The sequence below is a fragment of the Chiloscyllium plagiosum genome, chromosome 17 (genome assembly GCF_004010195.1).
Source record: "Chiloscyllium plagiosum isolate BGI_BamShark_2017 chromosome 17, ASM401019v2, whole genome shotgun sequence".
Classification (NCBI taxonomy): Eukaryota; Metazoa; Chordata; class Chondrichthyes; order Orectolobiformes; family Hemiscylliidae; genus Chiloscyllium; species Chiloscyllium plagiosum.
The window spans coordinates 26,139,164-26,154,693 of NC_057726.1; the positions used below are offsets into that span (position 1 = coordinate 26,139,164).

Sequence of the window (15,530 nt, forward strand, 5' to 3'; positions counted from 1 at the left end):
TGGTGTTATATAATTTTTAACTGTTTCAGTAAGCATTTTAACTGCCTTACACACATACTGACTGCCCCATTGTTGCAGGACTTCTGCTTTTCTGTGAGCTCCAATCTTCTGCTGCTTCACTCGGAAAGTTAGCTGTTTCCATCAACTCTTTAATTTTTTCTTCATTCTGCATGTGGTCTCCAGACAAGGTAAAGTACCCTTGTCGAGCTCTGGCCAACATATGGTCATGAACTGTCTACTTTCAATGTTCTGTCAGGGCTTTTAATTCTGCTCCTTATGCTTAGTACCTGCTCTCCTGGTATCAAATTTCCCTCTACATCTACCACCGTCCAAGCAACGCAGGGTGTGCCATCACAGTATTCCCTTACTCCATATATAAATAATTCTAACACTATGTCTCCTTCAAATGGTTTCCCGACAATCCTGCCACTCTCTCCATCATTAATTTCTCTCACACACTCAAGTTCATCTCCTTCTTTCACCATCAGTTCTGCCAGATTTACTAAATTATCCCTGACTACTTGTACATTAAAGATGTTGTGGTTCTAGTCAAGAGTAAAAGAGAATCTCATTTTAGATATAGACAACTTGATTTAATTGAATTTCTTAATCAATACAAAGAGTGTAGGGGCATTTTTAAGAGAGAAATCAGGATAGCAATGAGGGGATCTGAGATAGAATTGGCAGGTAAAGTTAAGGATAATCCAAAGAGATTCTCCAAATACATTAAGAGCAAGAGGATAACTTGGGAGAGGGTAGGTGCTCTTAAAGATCAAGGAGGCATCTTTATGTTGAAGCCCAGGAGATGGGAGAGATACTAAATAAATATTTTGTGTCAATGTTTACTGTGGAAAAAGAAATGGAGTCTAGACAATGCAGAGGAATAAACTTTGATGTTTTAAAACAGTTCACATAACAGAAGAGGAAGTTTAGGAGGTCTTAAAGAATATAAAGGTGAATAATTCTCTGGGATCTAATGTATCCCAGAATGTTGTGCGAAATAAAGAAATTTACAAGACCCCTTGCAGAAATATTTGCATCATCTATAACTATGGGTGAGGTGCCTGATGACTGGAGGGTGACTAACATTGTACTTTTGTTTCAGAAAGGTTGTAAGGAGAAACCAGGGAACTATGGACCTGAGAGTCTGACTTTGGTTATGGGTAAATTGTAGGAGGTGATTATAAAAGATAGGATTTATGGACATTTAGAGAGGCAAAAATTGGTTAAAGATAGTCAGCATGGTTTTGTACAAAGAAAATCATGTCTCAAACTTGATTGAGTTTTTTTGAGGAAGTTACCAAAAAGATTGATGATGGCAGAGCAGTAGAGGTTGTTTATTTGGATTTTAGTAAAACCTTTGACAAGGTTCTGCATGGTAGACTAATTAGTAATGTTAGGTCACATGGGATTCAGGGTGAGTTTTCCAATTAGATACATTTTGGTTAAACGGCAGAAGACATAGAATAATGGTGGTGGATTTCTTTTCAGACTGGAGACTTGTGACCAGTGGAGTTCCACAAGGATCAGTCTGGGTCCTCTTTTGTTTGTCATTTATATAAATAATTTGGATGAGAATATAGAAGGCATGGTTAGTAGGTTTGTGGACGTCATCAAGATTGGTAACATTGTAGACAGTGAAGAACCTTTTCTAAGATTACAAAGGGATTGGGCAATGGGCTGAAAAATGGCAGATGGAGTTCAATCTGGATAAATGCAAGGTATTGCATTTTGGTATAACAAAGAAGGATAGGGCTTACACAATTAATGGTCGGACCTTTGGTAGTGTTGTAGAACAGAGGGTACAATCACAGCATTTAAAAGACGTTTGGATAGATACGTGAATAGGAAAGGTTTGGAGGGATATGGGCCAGAAGCAGGCAGATGGACTAGTTTAGTTTAGGATTAAGTTCGCTATGGACTGCCAGGTCTTTTTCTGTGCTGTATGACTCTCTGACCAGCTTGAAATCAAATAATGTTTGAAAAATTGTCAATTTAAAACCCAACTTGTTAATAGGTTTACAGTTATTTGTGCAATGAAAGTCATAAAATGAAGAGAATTTAACCTTGTATAACAGAAAAGAATTCTATTGTCTGGCTGAAGTTAATGTGCTGAAACTATGTTAGACTAAGAATTCCATTTCGTGACATCTATAAAAAAATCCTTGGTGAGATTTTCAACAGCATCCTGATATTGGAATCCTTGACTTTTTACTATCTCTATTAGTTCTTTGCTTGAAAATTTAACTTTCAGAAGGATTTCCTCATTGAGACCCTGAAAGACTAGAGTCCTCAGAACATAAATATAAAGTTGCAATCTTGAAGAAATGACAAGGAGACCCATTCGCAGCTGCAAGAATCTTTGTCCCAGAGATTTCATCTCATTCTATTCTCCATTACTATTTTTAAAACTATATTTATAGATTGCTAGTCCCTATGACTCATTGCTAGCTTCCACTGAGCCACAGGTGCAGTGTCCTATTCTTCCACTTAGCAAACAGACACAGAGTACCCATGAATAAATCTGCAATTTATTTATTATTCTTTGTCATCTCACCTGCATTCATTTTTAATGGGCTCACATTGCCCTAACTAATCTACCTCGACATATTTCTGAAAAGTTCTGCAATTTTATTTTATGTCATTAGCAAATTTTATTTTATTTCATTTTATCTTCATTCTACTTCAGCGGTATTTCTATGTGCTGGTTATAGTTTACTTAGTCTGCTGGATGCCCACTTTTCCTTGTATTACTACAATCTTTTATTTAAAAAAATGCCAGAGTCCCTTACCTCATTCATTTGTCATGAATGCTTAACTACATGTTTACATTATATTACTATTACTAGTTATTTTATTGAGTAGCGATATTCCAATCTATGACTCTATAAGTGGACAAGAAGGACTGGAATAGTGAAATAATGACATCTTATAACACAACAAAGGTTCAAGTGTTAATTAGACTAAATCCAGGCATACGCTTTTTTGATCAGAGTTTGATTTAAACTTAAATAACACAAAACTTTAACACAAAAATAACAAAACATTACTTTTTTCGCCATATATTTACCCAAGTTTCCCTTAATTGTAACCACCCTCTGTCCCATAGTTTTGTTTGGTGTCAGGTATCCCTTTTGAACACCCACTAGATAATGATACCAAGGTGGAAGATTTACCATTGTGTCAGTAGAATAGGTTTTTACACTGAATATAATGATGGCAATTTGTCTAAATAGGGCTGTGATTCTGAATTGACTGTCTAGTAATGTTTTAGGCCAGTTCTGCCACTGTTTAGATGATCAGTGGTGTATTGACTATTGGACTGCTCACATGTCACAGCATTAAAATAGTATTGAACAAGTTATGTTCTTGAACAAGGGATGGTGTGAAAGATAGTTATTCCATTTTCCAAAATGTAAAAAAAAAATCTTTAAGTAGAATACCAGTATATGAAAGACTTATCCATGCATCAACTTCTCAAGTTATGGCTGTTTATAAAATCTGACTCTGGAATGTTAACTTGTCCAAAAAAAAATTCCCAGGGATGTGCAATATTATAAGGGTTAATCTAATAAACCTTAATTAGAAACAGGACTTTTTTACTTTAAATGACACAGAACTAAATCTGAAAGATAAAGTGATAAAAAACAAAATCAAAACTCGGGAATTAAATTCAAAGTCAACTGCTAAGCCAATGACCCATTAAAAAGCTCACGTGAAATCGGCATGTTTTTGTGTTATCTTGGGTTTTTGTATTGATTTTAAAGCAGAAGTTATTTGACTGTTCAATTTGCAAATATGTCATCAAGGAACAAGGCTTGCATTTGTCACACAAAGTCACTTGGATAGAAAAGCAGTATTGATTTGTGTTCCTGTTAGCTGAATGTATGCCTGGAATGTTTCCCTTCATGGTTACTTTCTGTAATAAAAGCAGACTAAAGGAACTCCTGGGGATTTACAGAAGGTGACTATCATGTTTTACATCCCACAAAATACTTACCCTGTGCTTTGCGGCAGCTGAGGTTGATATTTGTATGCTTTTGAGCTCTTACTGTGCTGGTCCTGATCTTTAGCTTGACTTTAATCAAATTTTTCCACCATCTAGTGTAAAAATCAATTCCAATGAAGTTCTAAAATAGTGACAAATAAAAGCAAATTTTGGAGAAAAAAAATTGAGGTGTGTTCAGAAATAAAAACAGAATTAGCTGTGGGCATTATTAACTGCCAGAGTAGACAGTGGTCTATGTCGAAAAAAATCAAAAATTGTTTGCAATTCAGTAGAAACTGAAAACCTTTGAATTTATCGTGAGTACATTTGTTAAAGCATGGGAAACTCTGATGGAACTGTTCTGAAAGAGACGTTAGCATGTTAAATGCCAATGAAGTGTTAAGCAGGATTCTGCCTTTGACTCTGAGACCACAGATTTTCAGAGCATCCTGGAGCTCACCGGTAAAGCAAGAGTACAGCGGCGATTGATAGCTGAGTAATTGACAAGCAGCACAGTATTTACATACTGAGACATGGCAGCTTACCTTAATGAAAGATTTCTCACACAGGCCGAATGAGAATGTGCTTTCGATGTTTTGGAGATGATTTCCAAGACTTGAGGTTATTTCTGTTACCTTTGAGAAATTTAGCTTTGATATTCAATTTCAGCCTTCATAGCAGCTTGGGAGCCAAGTATAGCTCTTGCTTAGACCTCCAATAAGGAGCAAGCGGGCAGCAGCAGTCTTCTCCTTAACCATCTGCACTGGAGATGGGTACAGGGTTTTACTTTTCAGGAGGTGATACTCCCAAGCACACTGTACAGGCACAAGGTCAGCCTTCTGAACCTGACTGAACACCAGATTCTCAGGAGGCTTCAACTTTGCCATAGGGATGTTGCTGACATTTATAACCTCCTGGAAGAAGAACTCCTTCCTAGTGTGCTAGCTGTGCATGGATTGTTAGTGGCAGTCATCATCATCTCTATTCTTTCCAGGGTTTCACTGTGATATTTTAAAATCTCACAATTTGCTACCAAAACCTGCAACTTCCAGGTGACAAGTGCCAAGTTTGCTAGGACAGGCAATTCTGTTCAATTCACTACTGATTAGGCCAGTCAGTAAGCAAGGGCTCTCAGATTTGCTGCTCAAGCTGAATTCCCACAGGAATTGTGAGTCATGCATTACACGTGTGGCAATGAAGGTGCCTTTATACCATCCTGGAATATTCATCAGCCAGGAAGGGTTTCACTCCAACATGGGATGCAACCACTGAAAGGTTATCATGCATGTCTCTGGAAGATAGTTTAGAGGTCTCAGGATGCCTTCATCCTATGGCAGTCAAGTCTCACACAGATAATATCATCTTGAAAAATCAGTAAGTGGTCCCTTTGGAGACAGTGGCAATCCCTGAGACATCTTTAGGAACCCTTCAACTGATGCCCAGGAAAATGATTACTTAATTCACTTGAGCACCTTATTGGTAATTGAGCAAGCCAGTGTGCAGTGAAGATAGAAACTCACTTCCTAGACAGATCTTGGAGTTTTTAAAAATATATTCATTCATAGCACCTGGACATTGTTGACTAAGCCAGCATTTATAATGCCTCCCTACTTGCTCTTGCAAAGAAAATGGTGTTGGCCCTAGCAATCATAACATTTAGAATGCCAGGTTGTAAGTTTACTCGCTGAGCTGGAAGGTTTGTTCTCAGATGTTTCGTTACCATGCTAGGTAACATCATCAGTGAGCCTCCGTTGAAGCGCTGGTGGACTGTCCCACTTTCTATTTATGTGTCTTGCTCTGTTGTGGTGGGTAATATCGCTTCTGGTTCTTTTTCTGTGAGGTTGATAAATGGGGTCCAAATCAATGCCAGGTCTCGAGGAATTCCTGCGCATGTCTTTGTTAAGCCTGTCCCAGGATAGATGTATTGTCCCAGTCAAACTGATGTCCCTTATTGTTTGTGTGTAAGGATACCAGTGATTGTTGGTCACGCCTTTGGTAGCTAGTTGGTGCTCGTGTATCTTGGTGGCTAGTTTCCTGCCAGTCTATCTGATGTAATGTTTGTTGCAGTCCTTGCAGGGTATTTTGTATATGACTCTTGTTCTGCTGGTTGTTGGTGCATGGTCCTTTAGATTCATCAAGAGTTGTTTCGGTGCATTGGTAAGTTTGTGAGCTACCATGATGCCAAGGGGCTGGAGTAGTCTGGTTGCCAACTCCTAGATGTCTTTGATGTATGGCAGGGTGGCTAGTGTCTCTGGGCATGTTGTGTCTTCTTGTTTAGGTTTGCTGTGTAAGAATCAGCGGACTGTGCTTATCGTGTTCTTGAATACGTTGAATACATGTTTTTCTTTGGCATCTTGTAGTTCCTGCGTGTTGCCATGTGTTGTGGCTCGTTTAAATAATGTCCTGATGCAGCTCCGTTTGTGGGTGTTGGCTGATTGCTCTTGTGATTGAGTATCTGGTCTGTGTGTGTTGCTTTCCTGTAGATGCTGGTCTGCAGCCCTCCTTTCGATTTCTGTCCTACTGTGATATCTCGGAAGGGGAATCTGTTGTTGTTCTCTTCCTCTTTGGTGAAGTTTATACCAGTAAAGATATTGTTTATGTGTTTGTGGGTTTCTTCTAATTTGTTCTGTTCCCTGATGACAAAGGTGTCATCCACATAGCAGGTCCAAAGCTTGGGCTGGATAGTGGGGAGGGCTGCTCATTCCAACCTCTGCATAACTGCTTCTGCCAAGAAATCTGATATTGGTGATCCCATGGGTGTCCCATTGATTTGTTTGTAAGTCTTGTTGTTGAAGGTGACATGGGTTGTGAGGTACAGTCTACTAGTTCAAGGACGCTGTCCTTGCTGATGGAGTTGGTGCTGTCTGTTGTTTGTGTCCTTGGTTCATTCAAAATGCCCTTTAACATACAGTAGCAAGATTTTACAGAATAATAGCGGATTGGTGCACCTTTAGCAAATTGTACAGTGACAGGAGTGACACTACTATAGAAGGAAAATAATGTGATAAGTAAATGCTGTACATCATTGAAGGACCAATTGGAGAAACAGGAAGTGCTTGCTGCGATGAGGAACTGCACGGCACTCTTTGCTATCAGAGATGCCCATTTTCAGTTATTCAGAAGTGGGGTAGTTATCAGACATATTATTTCTGTATCCCTCTAACCTCAACTATTAGCTTAAAGTAGTCAAGCAAGCAATAATTCATTTCTCTCACAGACACCCATTGCTTTAAATTCTGTTATACTGTTCTTTGACAGGTCACTTGGCTGACTGCAGGGAGAATATAAGAGATGGAACTTAAATTTAGAAATAAAGTTTACACATCAAACAGAAATTAAACAAATGTGAAGCTATAGCACAATGGATCAAAAAACTGTAAATGTAACAAATGCTCTTCAAGAAAGGAAGGACACAGAAATCAGAAAACTATATGTCAGTTAGTCTAACATTTGTGAGGAAAAGTGAGGAGGATATAAAGAATTGAGAAGGAATGCAAATATGTTAAGTGAGTGGCCAAAACATATATGGAACATCATATGGAAATTGGAAAAATGTGAGGGGAAATAGAAAAAAAATTATTTTTAAGGACACAGTTGAATACCATATTAACCATGTTAAAAGACAAATGCTTTGTCCAGAAAAAGAGGAAAACATTGGGATGGAACCAAAAGAGAAAATGCTGGAAAATCTCAGCAGGTCTGGCAGCATCTGTAAGGAGAGAAAAGAGCTGACGCAGCAAGCACTTCCTGTTTCTCCAATTGGTCCTTCAATGATGTACAGCATTTACTTATCACATTATTTTCCTTCTATAGTAGTGTCACTCCTGTCACTGTACAATTTGCTAAAGGTGCACCAATCCGCTATTATTCTGTAAAATCTTGCTACTGTATGTTAAAGGGCATTTTGAATGAACCAAGGACACAAACAACAGACAGCACCAACTCCATCAGCAAGGACAGCGTCCTTGAACTAGTAGACTGTACCTCACAACCCATGTCACCCTCAACAACAAAGTTGGACTTTGACAACGGGTGAGTTAGACTCGAAACGTCAGCTCTTTTCTCTCCTTACAGATGCTGCCAGACCTGCTGAGATTTTCCAGCATTTTCTCTTTTGGTTTCAGATTCCAGCATCCGCAGTAATTTGATTTTAACATTGTTATGGAAGTTGACATTGTCTTTAAGATGTGACAATAGATGCGTAATTGAGAAATATCAGTCCCTTTATACAGAGTCATAGAGATATACAGCATGGAAACAGACCCTTCGGACCAACCTGTCCATGCCGACCAGATATCCCAACCCAATCTAGTCCCACCTGCCAGCACCTGGCCCATATCCCTCCAAACCCTTCCTATTCATATACCCATCCAAATGCCTTTTAAATGTTGCAATTGTACCAGCCTCCATCACTTCCTCTGGCAGCTCATTCCATACACGTACCACCCTCTGCATGAAAAGGTTGCCCCTTAGGTCCCTTTTATATCTTTCCCCTCTCACTCTAAACCTATGCCCTCTCGTTCTGGACTCCCTGACCCAGGGAAAAGTCTTTGTCTATTTATCCTATCCATGCCCCTCATAATTTTGTGAACCTCTTTAAGGTCACCCCTCAGCCTCCAATGCTCCAGAGAAAACAGCCTCAGCCTGTTCAGCCTCTCTCCATAGCTCAAATCTTCCAACCCTGGCAACATTCTTGTAAATCTTTTCTGAACTCATTCAGGTTTCACAACATCTTTGCAATAGGAAGGAGATCAGAATTGCACGCAATATTCCAACAGTGGGTTTCCACCGGGTGCTCCGGTTTCCTCCCACAATCCAAAAGATGTGCAGGTCAGGTGAATTGGCCATGCTAAATTGCCCGTAGTGTTAGGTAAGGGGTAAATGTAGGGGTAGGGGTGGGTTGCGCTTCGGCGGGGCGGTGTGGACTTGTTGGGCCGAAGGGCCTGTTTCCATACTGTAAGTAATCTAATCTAATCTAGTGGCCTAACCAATGTCCTGTACAACTGCAACATGATCTCCCAACTCCTGTACTCAATACTCTGACAAATAAAGGAAAGCATACCAAACACCTTCTTCACTAACCTTTCTACCTGCGACTCCTCTTTCAAGGAGCTATGAACCTGCACTCCAAGGTCTCTTTATTCAGCAACACTCTCTAGGTCCTTACCATTAAGTGTATAAGTCCTGCTAAGATTTGCTTTCCCAAAATCCAGCACCTCGCATTTATCTGAATTAAACTCCATCTGCCACTTCTCGGCCCATTGGCCCATCTAATCCAGATCCTATTGTAATCTAAGGTAACCCTCTTCGCTGTCCACTACACCTCCGATTTTGGTGTCATCTGCAAACTTACTAACTGTACCTCGCCTCCAAATCATTTATGTAAATGACAAATAGTAGAGGACCCAACACCAATCCTTGTGGCATTCCACTGGTCACAGGCCTCCAGTCGAAAACAACAACCCTCCACCACCACCCTCTGTCTTCTAACTTTGAGCCAGTTCTGTATCCAAATGGCTTGTTCTCCCTTTATTCCGTGAGATCTAACCTTGCTAATCAGTCTCCCATGGGGAACCTTGTTGAACGCCTTACTGAAGTCCATACAGATCACATCTACCGCTCTGCCCTCATCAATCTTCTTTGTTACTTCTTCAAAAAACTCAATCAAGTTTGTGAAACATGATTCCCACACACAAAGCCATGTTGACTATCCCTAATCAGTCCTTGCCTTTCCAAATACATGTACATCCTGTCCCTCAGGATTCCGTCCAACAACTTGCCCACCACCGATATCAGGCTCACTGGTCTATCGTTCCCTGGTTTCTCCTTACCAGCCTTCTTAAAGAGTGGCACCACATTAGCCAACCTCCCATCTTCCGGAACCTCACCTGTGACTATCGATGATACAAATATCTCAGTAAGAAGCTCAGCAATCACTTCTCTAGCTTCCCACAGAGTTCTAGGGACCAGGACTTGGGGATTTATCTACCTTTATAATTGCGTTTCAAGACATCTTGCACTTCCTGTTCTGTAATATGGACATTTTGCAAGGTGTCACCATCTATTTCGCTACTTTTTTTATCTTCCATATCCTTTTCCACAGAAAATACTGATGCAAAATACTCATTTAGTATCTGCCCCATCTCCTGCGGCTCTGCACAAAGGCCGCCTTGCTGATCTTTGAGGGGTCCCATCTCTCCCTAGTTATCCTTTTGTCCTTACTGTATTTGTAAAAACCCTTTGGCATCCAATTTGCACATCACACATCACAAATTAGATAAACACAGACAATGTGTTGAATGAAACTTCCTTTACCTGTCCTCACAATTTTCCTCAACACAACCTAGTAAGAACAGCATATGTGTCACTTTCTCCAATTGTCACTCTCATTACTCTCATCTATCTAAACTATTATCAGTTTGTGCCAAGTGATGGGAATTTTGTGCATGCCCAGAATGACCTCAGTCTATCTGTTTTGAAATAAGGCATTTCTTGTAGCAGCATTACAGCAGATTTTAATCCAGTGATCTGCTTACATACTTAAGACTAAAGAAAGAGTTATCCCAATTGTTGCCTCCTTCCCTCCATATCTACAAAGAAATTTATTTCAATCATTCCATTGTTCCATTTCCCAAAAGAGAGATTTCTTTGTACAAACTGCATTTATTTAGAAAATCTATTTTAGTAATTTTAAGGAAAGACTCTTTCCAAAAACAGATTTCACATTTAAGAAGCAGACTATATCTACTAAGACATCATTGCATAATTGTCTAAGCCCAAATAACTCCATATTGGCCGCTATTTCTGCCCTACTGCACATATATAGAGTATTCTGATAAATAACTACATCTTACTCTTAAGGAAAATATCCCTTCCTGTGAAATTTTACCACACTGCTTATTTGGCTTTCTCTCATTAATGAAATAACCCTCAGATTAAGTTGTGTTCTTTGGCCATCATGATGTTAATGGAAATATTTTTATTTATAACTGAAGTTTAAAATACAATTAGTTATGGAATACCATGTTTTACGACAAAGTTTGATTTTTCTTGTTTTAGTAATAAAATTGTTTTACATGTTTTTTAAGCAAGCTATCTGCATTTTAAGACAGGTGTGACATTAAGGCCTTGTTAACATTGCATTGGAGGTTATCTGAATGGTGCATTTATAAATTGTGTTTGCCCTGGAGGTAACACGAAAAGATTGATTTTACAACCTTACTTGGTTTTGATTTACAGTTTTAGATTACCTGGACACAGCATGGTTTGCTTTATTGTGTGCAGTGTTAAAGCCTGTGCTTCTGTACCAAATAATTTAATCAACCCCACACCTTCACTATTAAGCTAACAAGTAGAAATTTGAAAGAAAAAACATCTCAAAAAAAGCTGATTTAGTTACAGTCGTCTGAAATAGCTTTAATAGTCTCCACATCTAATCATGAGCTGACCAAAAAATTTTCACTTAAGAATTTATAAACGTTCTATCTGAACTTGCATTTTATTTTCCCCTTAACCATTTTGTGACAAATACCAGACAGGTTACCGAGTTGACTAAGCATAGTAAACAATTAGAAACTCATTTTGTTCTTTAAAATGAAGCTCAGGTTAGTTTAATAATGTGTACTGTATATTGTATAATTAAACTTAATTGGAGAAGTACAGTGACTGGTGCCAAGGGATAGAAGTCTGACTTGAACCTAAAGCAGACCACAAGGTAGTGGAGAGATTGGTCTGGCTACTAACCAACCCTCCCTTGATCCCAAAGGCAAATTCAGCATTAGACTCAATTCAATTAAAGTGGCAAGGTGCCAGTGCATGTTACCTGCAACCTGATGAAATGTAAACAATCCTGGTGTTGAGTCATCACACAGGTAGAATTGGGGAAGCTCTGCCTATTTGTGTTAGACTTTACATTGTGGTCCTACAACAGACAAACGATCCCAGTTTGTCTAGGAAAGCAGACTTATGGTTTGTTGCAGATAGGCTGCTTGCAGGTAAGCAAGTAGACCTGAATATATTATTAGGTAAGGACTCAGGACGAGTGACCATTGAACTTTCCAATTTTTTCCCCATTTCCTCAATCACAACCTCTTGAATGCACATTGCTTAGGTACATGCTAGTTGGCTATAATCTGAATTCCTACTCTATTCCTCAAAGAATGTGCATTTAGAAGTTTTTCTGTACAAACAAAGCAAGAGATTAACATAGTCCTGTAAAGTGCTTCTGCTGAAGCAAAAACAGGACTACATGCATGCCAAATATCAGAAGCATTGTGTTATTATTAACAGATCAGATTTAAGCTCTGCAGCTGTCCGACATCCAGTTCTAAATGGTGGCAGACAATTAAACAAGAATAAGAAATTCCACAACTATCACCATCCTCTCAGTGCAAAAGAGAAGGCTGAAACATTGACATCCTTCTTCAGAGGTGTGGAGTGCACAATCTGTCTTGGCTTCCTTCTGAGATTCCCAGCATCCAACTGCCAGGCTTTAGCCAATTCAATTTATTCAACACCATATCAAGAAATGGCTGGAAGATTTTAGATACTGCAAAGGCTGTAGGCACTAATGACATTCCAGATCAACCATTCCCCCAACCAAGCTGTTTCAGCACAGTTCCAGCACTGGTATCGACTTACCAATGTGAAAAATTGTTGTGGGTTTTTTTTTTGCACAAAAAGCAGGGTAAATCTAACCAGACTAATTACCACTCTATCAGTCTATTCTTGGTCATCACCAAAATGATAAAAGAGGTCATTATCAGTGCTATCAAGCACCACTTGCAAAGGAACTTTCAAACCCACAACATCTACCACTTAAAAGATCAAGGGCAGCAGATGCATGGTAATACTCCCATCTACAAGACTCACAACATCCTGAATTGGAACTATATTGCCTTTCTTCACTTGCTCTGGGTCAAAACCCAGCATTGTGGATGCATCCACATGCCAAGTACTGCAGCAGTTCAAGAAGGCAGGTCACCACTTCGCCAATAAAAATTAGAGATAAAATCTACTCTGTGGCACCTTGAAAGATCACATGTGTGTTGAGCTGCTACACTCTAATGTTTGTTTGAAATTTCTTATCTTACTGTAATGTCAACCCTTAGTGATGTTTTATTTCTCACATATCTTTAAATTCTGTAAAAGTACTTTTGTTCCTCTGTTGTATCCAAGATTGTACCTCAGTACTTGTACCTAAGATGTCACCATAAGAAGGCAGACATTGTGAAAGCTTTTCACTGTGCAGCTACGAAGGAGTACACGTGACAAGAAAGGATATTCTACTCTATTCTATAATAAGGTGTTTTTCTTTGTCCAAAATCCATCCTGCACATTTTCAACTGTCTAAAAGGAAACGTAAAGTTGTCACAGTCCCTGAGCAATGAGGAAGGGAAAAAAAGGCTAAAAGAAAAGTGCCTTTTTTGTGTTCATTGGATGTAGGCACCACCAAGAAGGCATCAATTGTTGCCCAACCCAAATTGCCTAAATAGCTACCATGGTGCCATTTGAACCCGTATCCTCATTCTGACCCTCTGGATTGCTAGTTCATTATATTATCACTACATCACCATCTTGAAAATAATGAAACCGTAATCATATATGCCTGGGAAAATGCACTGACAGCAAATTTCTTCCAAGGCATATTTGTGCTGTTTTTTCCTTTCAATAACTGCACACAATTTCTGGCTATACATGTCTTTAATTATATACCCCAAAGGAGGTGGTGTTGTTGTGAAATGTCACTGAACTAGTAATCCAGAAGCTCAGGTTAATGTGCCAGAGACATGGGTTTGAATTCCACCTTGGCAGATGGTGAAATTAGAATTCAAAAAAATCTGTCCTAATGGTGATCATGCAACCACAGTTTCATTGTATAAAAATCCAACTGATTCATTGATATACTAAGTTTGGCAACCTCACATGATGTGGCCGACACATAACTCCATACCCACCACAATCTGGATCACTTTTAACTGCCCTCTGAGCAATTATGAATGGGCACTAAGTGCTGACCTAGCACAAGATGCCCACATCCCATGAACAAATTAAAGAAAAATAAGTGTATTTCCTCAACCCAAAGCACCAAGCAGATGCATTGTCAGAATACTGCAAAATATTTCAATGAAAATATTGGCAACAAATAAAAATAAAGGAAAATAAGGTGCATATAATTGCTTTTTTAAGATACTTCAAATTTCAAGTGTGTTCTCTTTCTAAAATGAAGTTATTTTCATTCCAGGTTATTGGATGGGAAGAGTCGCTTGTAAAACTCCAAACAGATTTTACCTCCTACAAAGCCACACACTTCCATTCCGATACAGATTACAATCTCCAGACTGCTCAACTTGACCAATTAAAGAAAGTATGACAATTTATTTATTTTTCTCATCCATTGCAGAGTAATGCTTGTTTGACATTGTTCCGTACATTAGCTCCAAAAGAAGAACTCCCAGTAACTTATGAAATACAAAATAGAATTCAAAACCACACATCTGCTTGAGAGATTGTCATATTACAGTAAAGGAAAAAATCTTTTCTGACTACATGAAAATTTACACAATATTTTTAGGCTATACTTTCACATATTTTGACCAAGTTTCCTTTTCAGGGAGTTTCATGGCAAGTCTTCCTCCATGAGTCCTGACCACTTTTTTCACAGAATTCTCTGCTGCTCATGTCATTAATCATGCATTTGGCATGAAAAAGATATTTATTATACAATTTTTTAAAAACTAATTATCTAAATGTAATGCAGTTTGAAAGATTTCAAAACACACGACAAAGTAAAGTCTCCTTTAAATTGTTCTCAAAAGTTTTTAACTAATATAAAAAATCTTGCTCATTTAGCTTTTGCTAATCTATTACTAAGTGTTTTTCTCCTGTCGTAAACTACTACTAACTCGCAGAAAGCCTTCAAATCACCTGCTCTTTGATACATACTGGTTTTAAAATCTTAGTTCTGAAACGACTGATCCAGTTAATTGTTAAACCCCTTCACAAAAAATAGACAAACACCCATATGCCATTAATTTGAAATCCAAACTCAAAAATAAACTATATTTTAATGTATAAATCACACTCCTTAAATCATAAACTCTTTATTTACAACTTTATTTCAACATTACTAAGATTTTTCACAATTACAGTATTCTTTAAATTTACATTTGTCTCAAATCTCCACTATTTCATGGATGGTACATAGGTTGGCGACTTGACATAAAATAACAGAGAGAATGATGTCAAAGAAATACATTAGGTGTTTGTGCTCCAGAATCCTATAGCAGAATTTCAAAAGCAATAAACATGATGTTCCCAATGTGCCAGGCTTTGCAAAGAGCTCTCAATGAAGATCCGCACATCAGTTCTTTTTTAATTATAAAATCTATGCATCTGAGGGCAATCTAGATTATGAATATTTCATGAATCCTTCCACTTCCAAGTCCATTCACACTTCTGACTCAAGGAAAAAGTAATAGTAGCAAAAAGAATCAGCATCATCTACGACAATGGCAGAAACCCAATGTAGATTTTAGGCTGA

General features: G+C 38.5%; 1 protein-coding gene across 6 annotated transcripts in view; it reads left to right on the top strand.

Moving 5' to 3' along the window:
• Positions 1-15,530, top strand: part of LOC122558290 (polyamine-modulated factor 1-binding protein 1) — a 488,574-nt gene that overhangs the window by 288,219 nt on the left and 184,825 nt on the right. For all 6 annotated transcript variants that reach the window (XM_043706693.1, XM_043706694.1, XM_043706696.1 and 3 more), the window contains one exon: positions 14,232-14,354. In XM_043706693.1, the coding sequence (XP_043562628.1) occupies positions 14,232-14,354 (123 nt within the window). The remainder of the gene's footprint in view (positions 1-14,231; positions 14,355-15,530) is intronic.